Source organism: Accipiter gentilis, chromosome 11 (assembly GCF_929443795.1).
Source record: "Accipiter gentilis chromosome 11, bAccGen1.1, whole genome shotgun sequence".
Lineage (NCBI taxonomy): Eukaryota > Metazoa > Chordata > Aves > Accipitriformes > Accipitridae > Astur > Astur gentilis.
Genome location: NC_064890.1, coordinates 25,000,938 through 25,014,943, shown reverse-complemented (window position 1 = coordinate 25,014,943; position 14,006 = coordinate 25,000,938). Strand labels below are relative to the sequence as shown.

The 14,006-nt window shown below is 38.3% G+C and overlaps 1 protein-coding gene across 1 annotated transcript in view; it reads right to left on the bottom strand.

Moving 5' to 3' along the window:
- Positions 1-14,006, bottom strand: part of WASL (WASP like actin nucleation promoting factor) — a 53,386-nt gene that overhangs the window by 18,067 nt on the left and 21,313 nt on the right. The window contains exons 2-5 of the mRNA XM_049813617.1: positions 7,435-7,569; positions 6,085-6,171; positions 5,449-5,545; positions 380-403 (exon numbers count right to left, since the gene is read on the bottom strand). Coding sequence (XP_049669574.1) covers positions 380-403; positions 5,449-5,545; positions 6,085-6,171; positions 7,435-7,569 — 343 coding nt within the window. The remainder of the gene's footprint in view (positions 1-379; positions 404-5,448; positions 5,546-6,084; positions 6,172-7,434; positions 7,570-14,006) is intronic.

Below are 14,006 nucleotides of genomic sequence, written 5' to 3'. Positions count from 1 at the left end.
AGGCTAACTTTTAATTTCAGCAAGGTTCTGTATAGTGATCCTATCTATATATGCATATTCTGAAGATCAAGCAGCAAATGCAAGGTACAAAGTTTTCTTCTCAGTTTAAGCTGAAGGGCCTCTGTCCTATTTGCAACAAAACATGCTCCTCCAAAAACATTCTTTATAAATGCCAGCTAAGCCACATATCATTCAGGCTACAACTAAACAAATACCAAAGAACAGAAACAAAATAAGTATACCAACCTCCAGAATAAGAGTTTACTGCTTTTGCCACCACATGACTAGCCTGAATAAGTCCAAAACAAAAGGTATACATACACAGTAAATGACAGCAGTAGGAGAAAATAAAAGGCAGTGATTCATGCAAAGAGCTTACCATTTGGTGGGTCTCGTCTTTTTTCTGTTGAAAAAGAAAAAGAGCTATTTATTCATAGGTATCACAGGAAAAATTCATTCTAAATTTTAGTTTCTAGTGAAGCTTTCAATGACCTTGAACCAAACTTAAGAATTTATTAATATCCTTGAAGCCTACTTGTTGTGCAGTTGAAACAAAGCATGACAGAACAATAACACCCCAATCTTGGATAATAAGCACTGATTTCAAGTGAGCAAACCAAGTAGGAGCATAAAGAAATAGCTACTGAGTTGGTTTCAGACATTTTGACTCCAAAGTAAGGTGAAATATTCAAAAAGCAGCTGTTTTGGTACAGAAAGATTTTTGACACATTATGCTTTCTGGTTTCCATTGAATGAGGCTGTTCTTTCATTTTTATCTGAAATATAAGTAGCACTTTTATACAGTATTGTTCTCTCACAGAACCCAAAATGTGTAATAATTATTTTTGGTTTTATACAAAGAAAATAGGACACAGGGGCAAGACACTTCATCTATGTTATCCAACAGGTAAATGAACAATATGGAAAGAACCAGAATCTCCTTAGTAGTAATCTCATATTCTATTCACAAAGCTAAACTGTTTCACAAAACATGAAGAATTTGGTTTCATGATTTAAAATGTAGTTGTAAACATTTCAGACCTCAGTACTCTCAGCCTATAATAGTAAATTCTCCTTTAAAGGTGGTTTCCCTCACTTACTATTAATTCCTACCCACCACAAATAACATTTACCTCCCCTGCAATCGTCCTTCAAAACCCCCAGTACACAGCTACACTATTTGTATACCTACACACACACTTAAGAATTTTGGATTTAGCAGTACCCATATGGGCAAGCAGTCTGTCATCTCACCGCACCTAAAAACATCCCTCCCTTTCAGATCTGGAGTATCTGAAATCTAACAGGGGCTCCCAAGACTTTTGTATTAAAAATCTGTAACAGACATTTCACTTTTCAGCAAGTCCCAGAAAAACTGCTAACCTATTACATTTTCTCCAGACACAGACATAAGGGGAAGAGAGAAGGTACCTCCACAGATGGTGTTAACCTTGTCCTAGCAATATTTTAAAAAAATCTACAATCCTAAGTGTGCAAGGCAAGTCAGCCTCATATTAGTCAGCTGATCTTCAGGTAGGAATAAAGAAGCTGTCAAGGTCATCAAACCTTCAGAGGAAGGTGACCAAAACCCCTTAAGGATCAACCTTTGCTGAGCAAGCCTTCTAAAGACAGACAGTTGCCTCTTAGCTCACAGCAGGTTAGTTTTAGGCACAGAGGTGGAGAACCTCTGCAAGGGTGCCTCAGCGAAAGGTATCAGATCTGAGGAGGGGAGGGGGGGGGGGGGCCTTTTTCCCCAAATACTGTGCTTTCTCTTCCTAGAATATTCAGTTTAAGAAACCACTCATGTTGTACTGAAAAAGAAAGAAAAAAACCAACACACACCTCCCCCCCCCCCCCCCCCCCCCCGCCCAAACCAAGACACCAAACTCAACTTTTGGAACATAATTAAGTTTTATCCAACAACTCAGAGACAGCAAAGGAGAGTGCAGGACTGATAGCAAGTCATTTGGCACAGGATGGGAAGCCGGCAAAAGCAGGAGGTATTCACAGGAAGTGTGAAGTGGCCTTGTGCCAAATCATGGGAATCCATTAAAATTTTCATTAGAAGAAACAGTTCAAGAGATAAGATAGTGGAACACAAAGCAAGACATTTTAAACACTTCCTATAATTTTTGCTGGGTAAATAAAAGATTAATTTGCGGTCCAAAGACACTAGCTGTTCTTCTGTGGTTCCCACTGCTGACTAGGAAATATGAACTCCTGTTCTGAAGTGCAGATGACCTGACTGGAGAGTGACATATTTCTCCTTTTTTGAAGATGCAAGATGCCCAAAGATCCAAAAGAGATCAACTTCACCAGCTGCCTGTGTCCAAGAAACACAGCTCCCTTCAATAAGTATTCCTGGAAACAAGAATGATCTCTGCTGAGACTTGAATCCAATGCAAGCTGAGCACTTCAGAGATGCCCTTGTCTCCCAGGCAGCAAAAACAAAAGCTGTGACCAAAGATGCAAAAAAAAAAAAAAAAGAATGCTCTCCATATTAAGTATCCAGCTTGAAGCTTATGAAGTGTGTTAGGAACGGCATGAGGAGCCAAAAGCTTGTGGAGGCAAAAGACAGCTTCAGAGAGGACTAACAGAGCTCCCACCCATGAGCTACAAGCTGTCCAATAAAAATTGGTCAAGAAGCCTCCTACTTCAGAAAGGCAGTTAAGAACAAGGCTCTGTTCTACACGGCTCTGCTGCCCTTTTATAGCTGAGTGCTCAGCATGTGGAGAGGACACTCGTGTGTGTACACGCATTAACATTTCTGAGGTAAGATAATAAAAACTAATGGTACCTACATGCAAGAACACCCCAAGTGAGAATGTACTACACTGACGAGCACTGAGAGGAGAAACAGTTTTCACCCTGCTTCACAGGGGAATTATTTGGGATCCATTTAAGAAGTAAATGGAGAGATTATTTAAATAAGTCCAGAGAAAATAACTAATTATAGTAATTTGTTCCTAACCTAAGTTTAAGGGCTTAATTGACTTAAGAAAAAAAAAAATAATCAGAATTTAGCTAGATGAAAACCAGCCTGATATTAAAAAGATTTAGACAACACATCGATAATTCTTTCTCTACCTTTCTCCCTCATTCTCTTCTTTGTTAGATATTTTGTACATTTGCAAGCTTTTGTAGATTCTCTATTTGGAGCCAAACTTTCACCTCTCTGGAATTCCAGATGCACTTACTCAGGAGTGGTCTGTGTAATGGAGTGCATTTCATGCCAAGTGAGGAAGAGCAGAATGCTGTTTCCTCTTCTTGCACATGTGAGACAATGTTTTGCGTACTAGTCTCGGCACCAAGACATAGTTTTGTGAGCCAGAACTGCTGTTCTTGCTACCTTCCAACAACATAAGCTTTCCATAAGACTCCTGGAAAAGTCTCCTAGCAAGCCCTGAATGGTATAATAGGCTGCTAAGTGATCCCATAGAGTACTCATTTCAGTTGAAAGCATGTCAGGTGGCACTGCTATGAAATGAAACATTTTGGAAAGCATGGGAGTAAAAAACACATTAAACCAGAAAAGCATCAAAACTGCCAGACTACTACCTCTGTGTTTGAGAAGATGCATTAGAGTACACACACACAATTTGTATATAAACAACTTTTGTATATTATATAATTTATATATAAATCTATGTATAAATTAATATGTTTTATATAAGCATTTTTAATATATTTATTTTTATATATATAAGTAAGTCAGCTTTGACCTGGGCAAGTGCAAAGCCTGTTATTTTTGAAACACATTTAGATACAGTTGCATCAATGACATACAGAACTCCATCTAGTGGCTTGACTAAGGAATCTCAGGATTGTTTTCAATTCTTGTTTTGCAGCTCTTAAAAAAGCTTAGGAGTTTTTTGGGCTTGTTTTGTTTGGTGGTGGTTTTTTTTTTTTAATTGAAGTAGTCTTCAAGTTGTAAGTGTTTGGGGAGGGGGAGTTGTTTGTAAAAAGCCAATGTATGATGTAAGCTCATCCTACAACATGAGTTTGAGCACCCAAACCAAGATACTAGCTCAAAGAGTAAACAAGAAAAAACTTACATGGTCCTGTGAAGAAAAACTCTATATGAAAGGACAGAGGTGAAGCTCTGTCCTGTGAACAGGAGGTTTGTTTGAAAACAGTGGTTCAGTTAAAGTTTACTATGGCCAATTATGCAAACATATTTCCTCCTAAATCATATCTGTGCACTGTAGCACTGTGTTTTAGACACATAGTAGAGTGAAACTTCAGAACAGGAGATAGAATCATTTAGGTTGGAAAAGACCTCTAAGATCATCAAATCCAACTGCAATGTATGTCTGATAACATTCAAGCTATGCAAGCTGATGCAAGATTACTTCTACACAAGTATGAGAAATATTATTAATGCCACTTCTTAATGACCTCATTTCTTCTCATGAAGCCCTATGAACGTACTCTAATTCTGAGCAGAGGGAATCTTAAAAGAAGGCATTTAAGGTTCTTGAACAAATGCTCTGCACCTGAGTCACCATACCTGAATGAAATCCAAGTGAATACATATAGATTATGTAGGTTGCCAAGAACACTTGCAGGGATGGCACTCCAAGATGAGGGCTTCCTCCCTTTACATTAGTCTACACTGCATTACTAGTGCAATTCAATTCCAGAACGGACTACAATAATGCATCCTGCAGCTTGGACACAAGTCTGCACTATGGCTTACAGCAAGCCTGAGCACATCCATGTGTTCCCAGCCTGTGTTTTATGTCACTTTATTCTTCATAGACATATGGCTGTCAGACAAGCAAGTTGTTTATGGGCTCCCTGGAAAAGGACCAAGACAAAATCTGTAGGAAGCCTGAGCTCCCTTTAAAACACTGACCATGTTCCTAAGACATCTTGCAGCTAGCAAAAAGCATGCTGTGCTTCAGACTGTCCTGTGCTGCTAAGGACAGTATAGGCACATTATGTCTTCACTAGTTTTGAATAAAAGATATTTCTCTACTAAATGCTGGATCAATGCCAAAAATTCATTCACATGAACTACTGAACATACCAGATGGTAAAATCTTTGTTACAACCCACTTGGGCTGAATTTAAACAAATCAGTTATAAACAGCCCAGAGCTAAAAGAGGGTTTAGTCAAATGTGAAAACAGCTTACAGAAAGATTTCTAGTTTTCCCACTGACAGCTTACCATTTTTGCTTCCTCCTGATCTATATTTTCAAGCAGCACAACCTTGTAGTCTCAGCTTACAAGGAAACTTACAGCAAGGAGCACCATGTTAAGTTATTTCAGAAAAATATTATTTTTGCACAATACAAAAGAGAAGCACTCTTTAATAACACAATTACTTCTAAGTATAAATATGGCAGTAGTGCCTCCAGTAGCTTTCAGACATAGAAGTAGCTTCCTGCTCCCCCCGAAACAATATAAACAAGCCTGAATTTAAGATTAATTTGAATATTTACCAGATTTTCTCTGCCGTCGTCCAAGTAAATCTGTTACTGTTTTGCGGAATAGTTTAGCTTCTTCTTCATTAGCAAAATTAAGACCAACTTGACATGTCTGAAAAACATTAATATTCCCCCACCCATGACTAAGAAAATGTTTCAAAGGCTTTCTTAAATGTCTTCTCACACCTTCTGAAGGTATAATCAGAAAAAATCATCACTGCAAATTTAGAACCAAGTCTTAGTGAAACATTCTATCTTAGGAATATCTGTCTACTATTCAAGTTTCTAGGGAACATGGCCAACAAATTCGAGCAAAATCTTGTAGCTTGAAATCAAATGGGGGAGAGGAAAATCTGTGCTTTAAGAATATATGATACTTGACAAACATTATCTGCAAGCCAAAACGTAATTTCATTAAAGGGACTTGAAAAAGAACTGCATTTTATGCTTCTGTCCTATTGATCAAGTCTTCTAGTTGAAATACAAAAACCCCTTTTATAAATAAGCTTAAAAAGCTTCAAGGAAAACAGATAATATTGTACTTTTATAAATAATTTACTGAATTAAATAAAAACCTCAGTTATATTGAAAGAAGCTACTGTTCAAATAAAAGGCATTTTAAAATTGGTATTCAAAGATGTTGAGACTCACATCTCCAGCAAAGGTATGAAAATATCCTCTAGGACTATTATATACAAAGTTATTGTACAGCTCCTGCTCCCACAATAATTTCCCATCCTGAAAAGAAGAAAGAAGAAAAAAAAAATATTTTGAAAAACTGAGACAAATTGCAGAGTTTAAATTCTTTCACAGTAGAACCTATTAAGAATCAGAGGCTACATGGTGTTAAGCATCTACCTTGCTATTAACCCAACAAATGAGCTCAATCAAAATCAAAATATATTGGAACTCACAGAAGAGCTGTGGAAGACTATTCCATCAGGTCACTGCGTTCTGTTCAAGTTCCTGGATGTTTTCAAAAAACATCCTTCAAGTTCTACAATCCTGCAATAGTGATACTAGGAGCAGTAATAGTGACCAGTGATAGGAATACAGTGATAACAGCAATAGCAATAAAGGAGACTTCCAGTCTCCTGTTATTATCTCAGGTTTGACTTGAAAACAGTTAACTTAAAGGGAACAAAAATCTCACCTTTTTAAGAAGTTTTATATATTTAAATGGCATTACAGTTCAGCACCCAAGGAACAGGTTTCTCTCTAAGTCTAATAGTCAAGGGACCAAATCACAAAGTCAAATGCAAGTGCCAGCTGGCAATCCTGAACAAATCTGAGAGACTTCAAGCACTGAACACTGACAGATAATGAGCTGTTCCTGACTGCAGAGATAATGGGAAGCTTTCCAAAGCCTCAGCAAAGTCAGTAGGACTTGCGCTTCTCAGTATCATTTTTGTTATGAAAACACATCTTGGACACATCATTTCTTAGTTCCCTGTCTTGAATGAAATATTATATCATCTATCTTAGACAAAGATCTTCAGTATGAATATATATATATGTTATGGAGGGGAAAAAAAAACCCAAACAACTTCTTTGTCCTGCAGTTTTCACATGCATCAACACACTAATCAAAAAGATTGTTTCCACCCATACAGAAGACAGCATCTATTTTGTTAATACAATCCAAAGTAATGACATCCACTACAATTTTGACAGCTATCCGTATCAGTGACAGTATACTAACTTTCACTAGTTTGACTACACAGATCTGTGGAAGACAGCTTCTGTGAGCTGTAAGAAAATTGTATGATATTTTTTTCATCCACAAAAGCAGACATCTATGAAATAATTTAAATTTAGTATATCTGAGAAAGTTGCACTTGCTTATTAATAAGCGCTGTAATTGCACCACTTAAAGCACAACCATTTACTTGAGAATTTCTATGGGTTTGTATCTACAACAAACTACGTTCATTCAATTAAAAATGGAGAATGAACATAGCCAAGCTTAAAGAGTCTGAAAAAGAAAAAAAACATGCTTACCTTAATGTCAAATATTCTGATAAAGTATGACCTCTGCGGATTGTCCTTTACAAGGCAAGCTACACCACAGCATTTCTTTGACCACATAGCATTGCGATCTGCTGCATATATTTGAACAACTGCTGAAGACATCGTCTAAAAAGAAAAGGTAGCTATTACTTTTAAGGTAAAAATCACAAATTTACATTTCATCTTTTATCAAAGCATCTCTTAATTTTGTTCCTTGTTCTAGGCAGCGACTTTGATAATTTCCCTGGTGGTAACACAGTAAAATTCAAATGACCCCAAATCACTCCTACACTTTAGATTTTCACTTCTATGCAAGATTTAGACAGCTTAAGAACCCAATTGAACTTTTTGTTCTTGCTCATAAAAATCAGCAATGAGACTTTGCCTGTAAGAGGCAGACCAGTAACTATGGTGGTCACACAGAGAAGCCCTACCGTGCAACTAAATTTCTTCCTGTTCAGCACTTCAAACTGCACAGAAATACAATACTCAGGCTAAAACTGTAAATTACACAGTGCCTGGAAACACTCCCGGGTACTGGAATGCAACTGTCCACATTGCTTAATTGTTCAAATGGTCTCTGGCATGATTTTAGCCTATGCCAACTAACAAACTCCTAAAATTCTTGGGCATGGTTTGAGAATTCACATGAGCTAGGCTTGTTCCCAGTTGGCAGCTTGAAATTGTCCCGTTCTCAAATTAAGAGATTTTAATAAGAGATGATGATTATTCCACACCACATTGTTTCAGTCACTGGCAACGTTCCTCAGCATATTTTGTAGTATGTAAGTGTCCTACCTTAAGAGTCCTATGAGGGAATGAAAATTGGAGCCTTTAAGGAATATTTAGCAGCCAAGTCATAAGCACATAAAGTTTAAAGGCTCCATAATGGGACAAACCAGAGGCTATCTAGCCCAGGATCTACTCTCCAACAGCACCAGATGCCTAGGTAAGAATACAGGAGTACTCCATTACACTATGGGAGTATAACCGCCAGCAACTGGCAGGTTGGAGCTCAAAGCTCCCCTGAGCCACCATACGTTTTTTTACAGCACATGTGGGTTTTTTCCTTTGTGAATTTATCTAATCACTCTTCAGACCCTTGTGAACTTCTGGGCATTACAACACTGGGCAGGACTGTATTTCACAGTTCACTTATGCACTGTGTGAATAGTTAGCTACTTCTATCTAAAAGTTTGCCACCTGCCAGTTTCAGTTGACTGTTCCTCCTGTCCTCACACTAGGAGATGGTGTTAATGGTTTCATAGTTGCCTCTCCATGCTGCACATGCTTTTATAGATATTCATCACACTTCTTTGTCCTGTAAGTTCTCTGCTGTTTAGGAAGTGATACTAGTTTTAAGTCATTCTTGTACCAAGAAACAAAAATATTGTTATACGCTTTAGCCTTGTCACTCTCACATGGATCTTACCTAGTCCTACTACATCCTTCTTTGATTGGGGATGAGACTTATGCTGTATGAAGAGAGTTTGTTAGCCTTTGGAACACAGGTCACAATAATACTGTTTTCTGTTTTGTTCTCTGTTTCTTTCCCTGTAAGCCAAAGAGTTTTATTTCCCTTTTCACTATGGAACATTAAGCAGATGTTTTCATCTATCTGTTACAGTTCCAAGCCCTGTCTGGAGGGATCATATCTAGTCTGAGCAATTGGCTCCATATTAGGTTTTCCCCACCCACTCTACAAGCTTTACTTTGCCTTCATCAACACTGACTACTTGCCAAAACAGTTGACATCTAAGAATGCAGGCATGTCTTGTTGCATTGTAAAGTTATCTACTAAGTATCAATATCACCCATGTCACACTTGTCAACTGCTTTAAAATAACCAAAAGAGTAACCTAAGTTTCAGGGGAATTTTTTTTTTTAATCAAAAAACCTTCTGATTTTGTTAAATTAGAGTAAAAGTAATATAGCCAGACTGACAGCTACTCCTTGGAGAAGCTTTATAACCTTTGCCCAAGAACTGTGATGTAACTTTTGCCAGTCAAGATATAATTCTGTTCCTCTCTGCAACCACCTCTTTGCAAGTTGTCAGATTGACTACTAATCTTTCTGGTAACCTACAGAAAAAGCATGACTGATTGATGAAAAGAAACCTTTGCAGTTGCCTCCTCAATTGCTCGACACCTAAGTGTAGAGTAAAACTTCTTTCCCTATAACCTAAGGAGTAATATGAATAATTTAATCATAACTGGATTTGTCTGATGAGTAAAAAGGGACCCTTGTATTAGCCATATTACCAGAATGAAACAGTTAGCTGACATTAAGTTGCAGGTATAGGAGATGCCATTTTTCTCTTTATGTTGCAACAGGCAAAGACTTAATTTGGGGCACAGATGGCCATGTTTTGTTCAACACTTCTGCTAACAGCCTTTTCTCTCATTTCTCCAATATCATCTCATTGTTAATCTGATAATAATTGTAGACACAAGACAACAATGAGAAGCACAGGTGGGTCATGCTACAGTCATAAATAATGAAGGCATCACACATAACCACAGCAACTATGCCACTGCCTGTGCAAGAAAACTTCTCAACCCTCCAAACCAAGTCCAGCTCCACTAACCTCCCCCCAACAAGACTACCCACAGAAATGGCTGGTCTTGGCAGGAATTATGCAACTTAAATTCAAGGCACAGAAGACAGTGTTCTGTGTCAAGAAAGGGCTCCCTATGCATTGCCTCCTATCATATCTAGCAGCAAAAGCACCAACTGCATTATCTGGGTAAACCAGTAACTGTTGTAACTCGATGATTGCATATAAAACCTTGAACCAACACCTACCCCGTAAGTAGACAGAAGAATATTACACGAGCGTGTCCTCATTCTGCATAATTATTATAGATGTAATGTACACTTGGATACCCTATGAGTAAAGCTTAATTTACAAGTTAGAGAACAATTTCACTGAATCTAAAGTAGGTGTTGTTTTGAGGCCTACCATGCTTAGAGTTCAATTAAATTTTAACTTATTCATTAGCATTGTGCAAATTCCTAGTGTTGACAAACTGCAACGAGGCTTTCACGTGTTAGAACATATAGCTACAAATTCCACTGTTACACCACTATCATTTTTTTTTACTAAAAGCACAATACAGGAAAAAATATAAGGTGTATTTTTGGGGGGAGATGGACAATAAAAATCCAACTCCTTTTACTTCAGTCACTGTTAATTTTCATCATGCAGAGCAGTGGTGCCATGCTTTATGCTATTCAGCTTCTGGAAGACAGGTGGCAAAAATATTTAATCATCCACAGCTTTTGGAAACTTACAAACTTATCAGCAAAATTTAAAACTTGAGAAAATATATGAACCATAAACTTCATCTACTACTATTCATTATGAATCCTAGCCACATAAATTCAACTAAAAAAAAATTGAACTTTAATTGCAGAATTGCAGCATCTGAGAACATTTACGCAAATGTCAATTTGAGTATTCTACTGCATTTTCTGAATGAGCATTCACTTTGTCTACTTTGAAGACAGTTAATATACCCAGCTCAGTTTCTCACAGCATTCTTTAAGAAAACATTGCACTTAAAAGTATGGGTTCTTTAAAACCATATGTAAATATTTCTTCACAAGAGGTCACGCCACTGAAGTTACAGACAGAATTGAACAGGATTGCCATTAAATACTCAACGTAATTAGTGCATTTTTTTCTGAGTTACAGTAAGTTGATTTGTTACTTAATACTGAAAGTTATTGCTGTATTTTCAGGAGAAGGATTTTTAAGTTGGCACAACTGCTTTGCTAAACAGTTTTGGCAAGGACATTGTCCTTTTTATGTATGGAAAAGGTACATAGGGGAAAGAAATAATGTAGCCCACCAAAACTGATGGGCCATGGAGATGAGAATCAAGCCCCCCCCCCAGCCCCCTTTATTTTTTCCACAGTCAACCTCCAGCTGGAGGACATGCCATTGACTCCAGGGACTTGTCACACCCCTCACACTGATGAGCTGTGAAGCAGTTTAAGTCTGGTGTTGTCAGCTGTATGCTGGCTGCCTCACTGGCAGAGCTGGTCTCGCCCTCGGACACAAGCACTGCAGGATATGTGGTACCAACAAAAGGCTCATGAAAACACCTACTGCCTGCAAAAGGTAGCCCACAACTAGTCATCGCACATTCGTAGAATGTGATCACAGCAGCCACTGATAATTTCCAACTGGGCAGCAGGTAGCTGTGTACATTGATCAGCTTCTGATGTGAACATGTGCTGCAGTAGCCTGTCAAGTTAATGACTTGCTGTAACTCAGTGTTTCTCAAAAACAGTAAAGCAAGCCAACAGACAGTGGCACATCTCATTACAAGAGCCATCACACTAGATTGCTTATGGTTGACATAGATTTTGAAAAGCTGAGAAATTAGAGAACTACAGACATTAAAACAGAGTGAGCCGAAAGTCACAACAAAGAGCAGCAGCAAGATTAAGGCTGTAAGAGGATGTTCAGCCACCTCTGTATACACCAGAACAGAAAGCATTTCAAGACCCATTGGGATGGGTTTTGTAGTGTTCACGTACAGCTGACAACTGCTTGTGGTGCAAAGATCAAAGACTCATAAAATGACTTTGGTTGGATGTGACCTCTGTAAGTCTTCCAGTCCAACCTCCTGCTCACAGCAAGGGTAATTAAAAGCCTAGAGTTCAAGCTGCTCAAGGTCCTGCCCAGTTAACTTTAAAGGCTGCAAAATCACCTCTGGGGAACCTGCTCCAGTGGTTAATCACTCCCATTTTAGTGCTTGTAAAAATGCAACTAAGTTTAATTTATTCTTCTAAGGGTTCAGTATTGTTATGTGTTACATGTTGATGGTACTGTTGAAGACACACTAGCAGCAACTTTCAATCTTTTTCCAATTTTAAGAGTTATGTTTTTTCCAATAAAGGTGCAGAACCCTGCATATGTACGTAATTTAAATGCACGTGACAGGCTTGCTTTTCTTAGTTATCCTTCCCAGTCCCTGGAAGTATCTTACAAATAAAACTGGGGGGTTGAGGGGGGAGACCTTGCTCTGTAATGTAAGAGTGCAAGTAGTAGCAGTTGTTTCCAAGCAGAGTAACCTCTTGGGAAAAAAACATGCTGATATAATCATTGTCTGTAGCTTCTTCACAAAGTCAGCCTGAAGACCTTCAGCCTGAAAGTCACAGTGAACACAATTAGCTATTTTAAGATTTCCATGAAAAAAGCTATGGTGAATAGTTGTGTGCAATCCAAACACTGTAAAAAATAGAAATCAATATTTCTATTATCTTTTCCTTAAAGGAGGTATCTGAAAAAGTTGTCCTGATCAATACTACAGCTGGCTAGAAGGTATCTGTGGAAGGCATTTTTTAAGACCTACTGTGGTGGAAATCCTTATTATGGCTAAGACAACACACTGAAGCCTGACCAGGTGATGCTGGGTGCTCCTAGGTCAGTCATTTCTTCTTTGATATAAGACCAGGACGATAGACCGCAGTTTGCTTTTAGGGCGACTGTCCAAGAATAAAGGGCTGTTGCTATTTATTGACATTAAAAGAGTGCTGAGGAAGTAAGTTTTCCTCAGACAGCAGGGTTCAGGAACAGAGACATGCTAACATCAGGTACCACTTCACTGTGGAAAACACTTAGTGAGGTGTAACTCTAAACCTGACCACAAGAAGGACAGGAAGCTTCAGTACCAAGGCAATCTCTAATAGCCTAACATTATCTGAGTCATGGAAGAAGATATGGAAACTCATTAAGACTCATGAATAAGAAAGACAAGAAGCAGAAGTGAGAATGCAGGGTAGCCAACTCTATAAGAAATCAAGACTAATCCACAGAAAATTAGGCAATTAGACAGAACACAGTTGAAATTTCTTTCTCTAGATTACAAGTACCCTTTGGAAAAAAACCCAAAATGTAGCACTGACCAATCAAGCAGAAATATTTCTTGAAACCAACCTCAAAAATAAGGTTACGTTTAAGCAATTACATGTTTAAATGTCAATACTTTAATAAATTCATGTTATTCAAAGCAAACAAAATTGGAGTTAGACAGTGATAATACCTTCCTCTTGTTCTGCAATTACCTTATCTTCAGCGTCAAATATATGGAGCTTCCAAAAATGTTTCTGCACTGCTCAACACAGCTGTGCATTTTATCTCTTCACTCTTAATACAGAAACATAAACAAAACCTGCTGCAGGGACCAGGCACTGGAACCTCTTCCCCTTCTCAAGGGAAGGCCTTCAGTGCCTACACAACCAAGCTCTGCTCACTCTTTCTGGCCATTTCATTTCCCCTCTGCACAGCAGTCCTGTTTTAAGAGAAAATGTAGCTATTTTCTTGGCATTGAGGATGTCTCCTGCCATGTGGGAACAGTGTGTTCCCTTCCTGCTAGGAAGGGCTGATAACCCACTTCCAGGGTGAATGTTCTCATCACCATGCAATCCTACAGAAGGCATGCACTGCAATCTCCTCCAACAGTGCTTTTAAATGAACTGAATAAGCCTACCACTATTCAGATGATCCCTAAATAATTAGGCCACATAAACAACACGCAAGTATGCTTCCC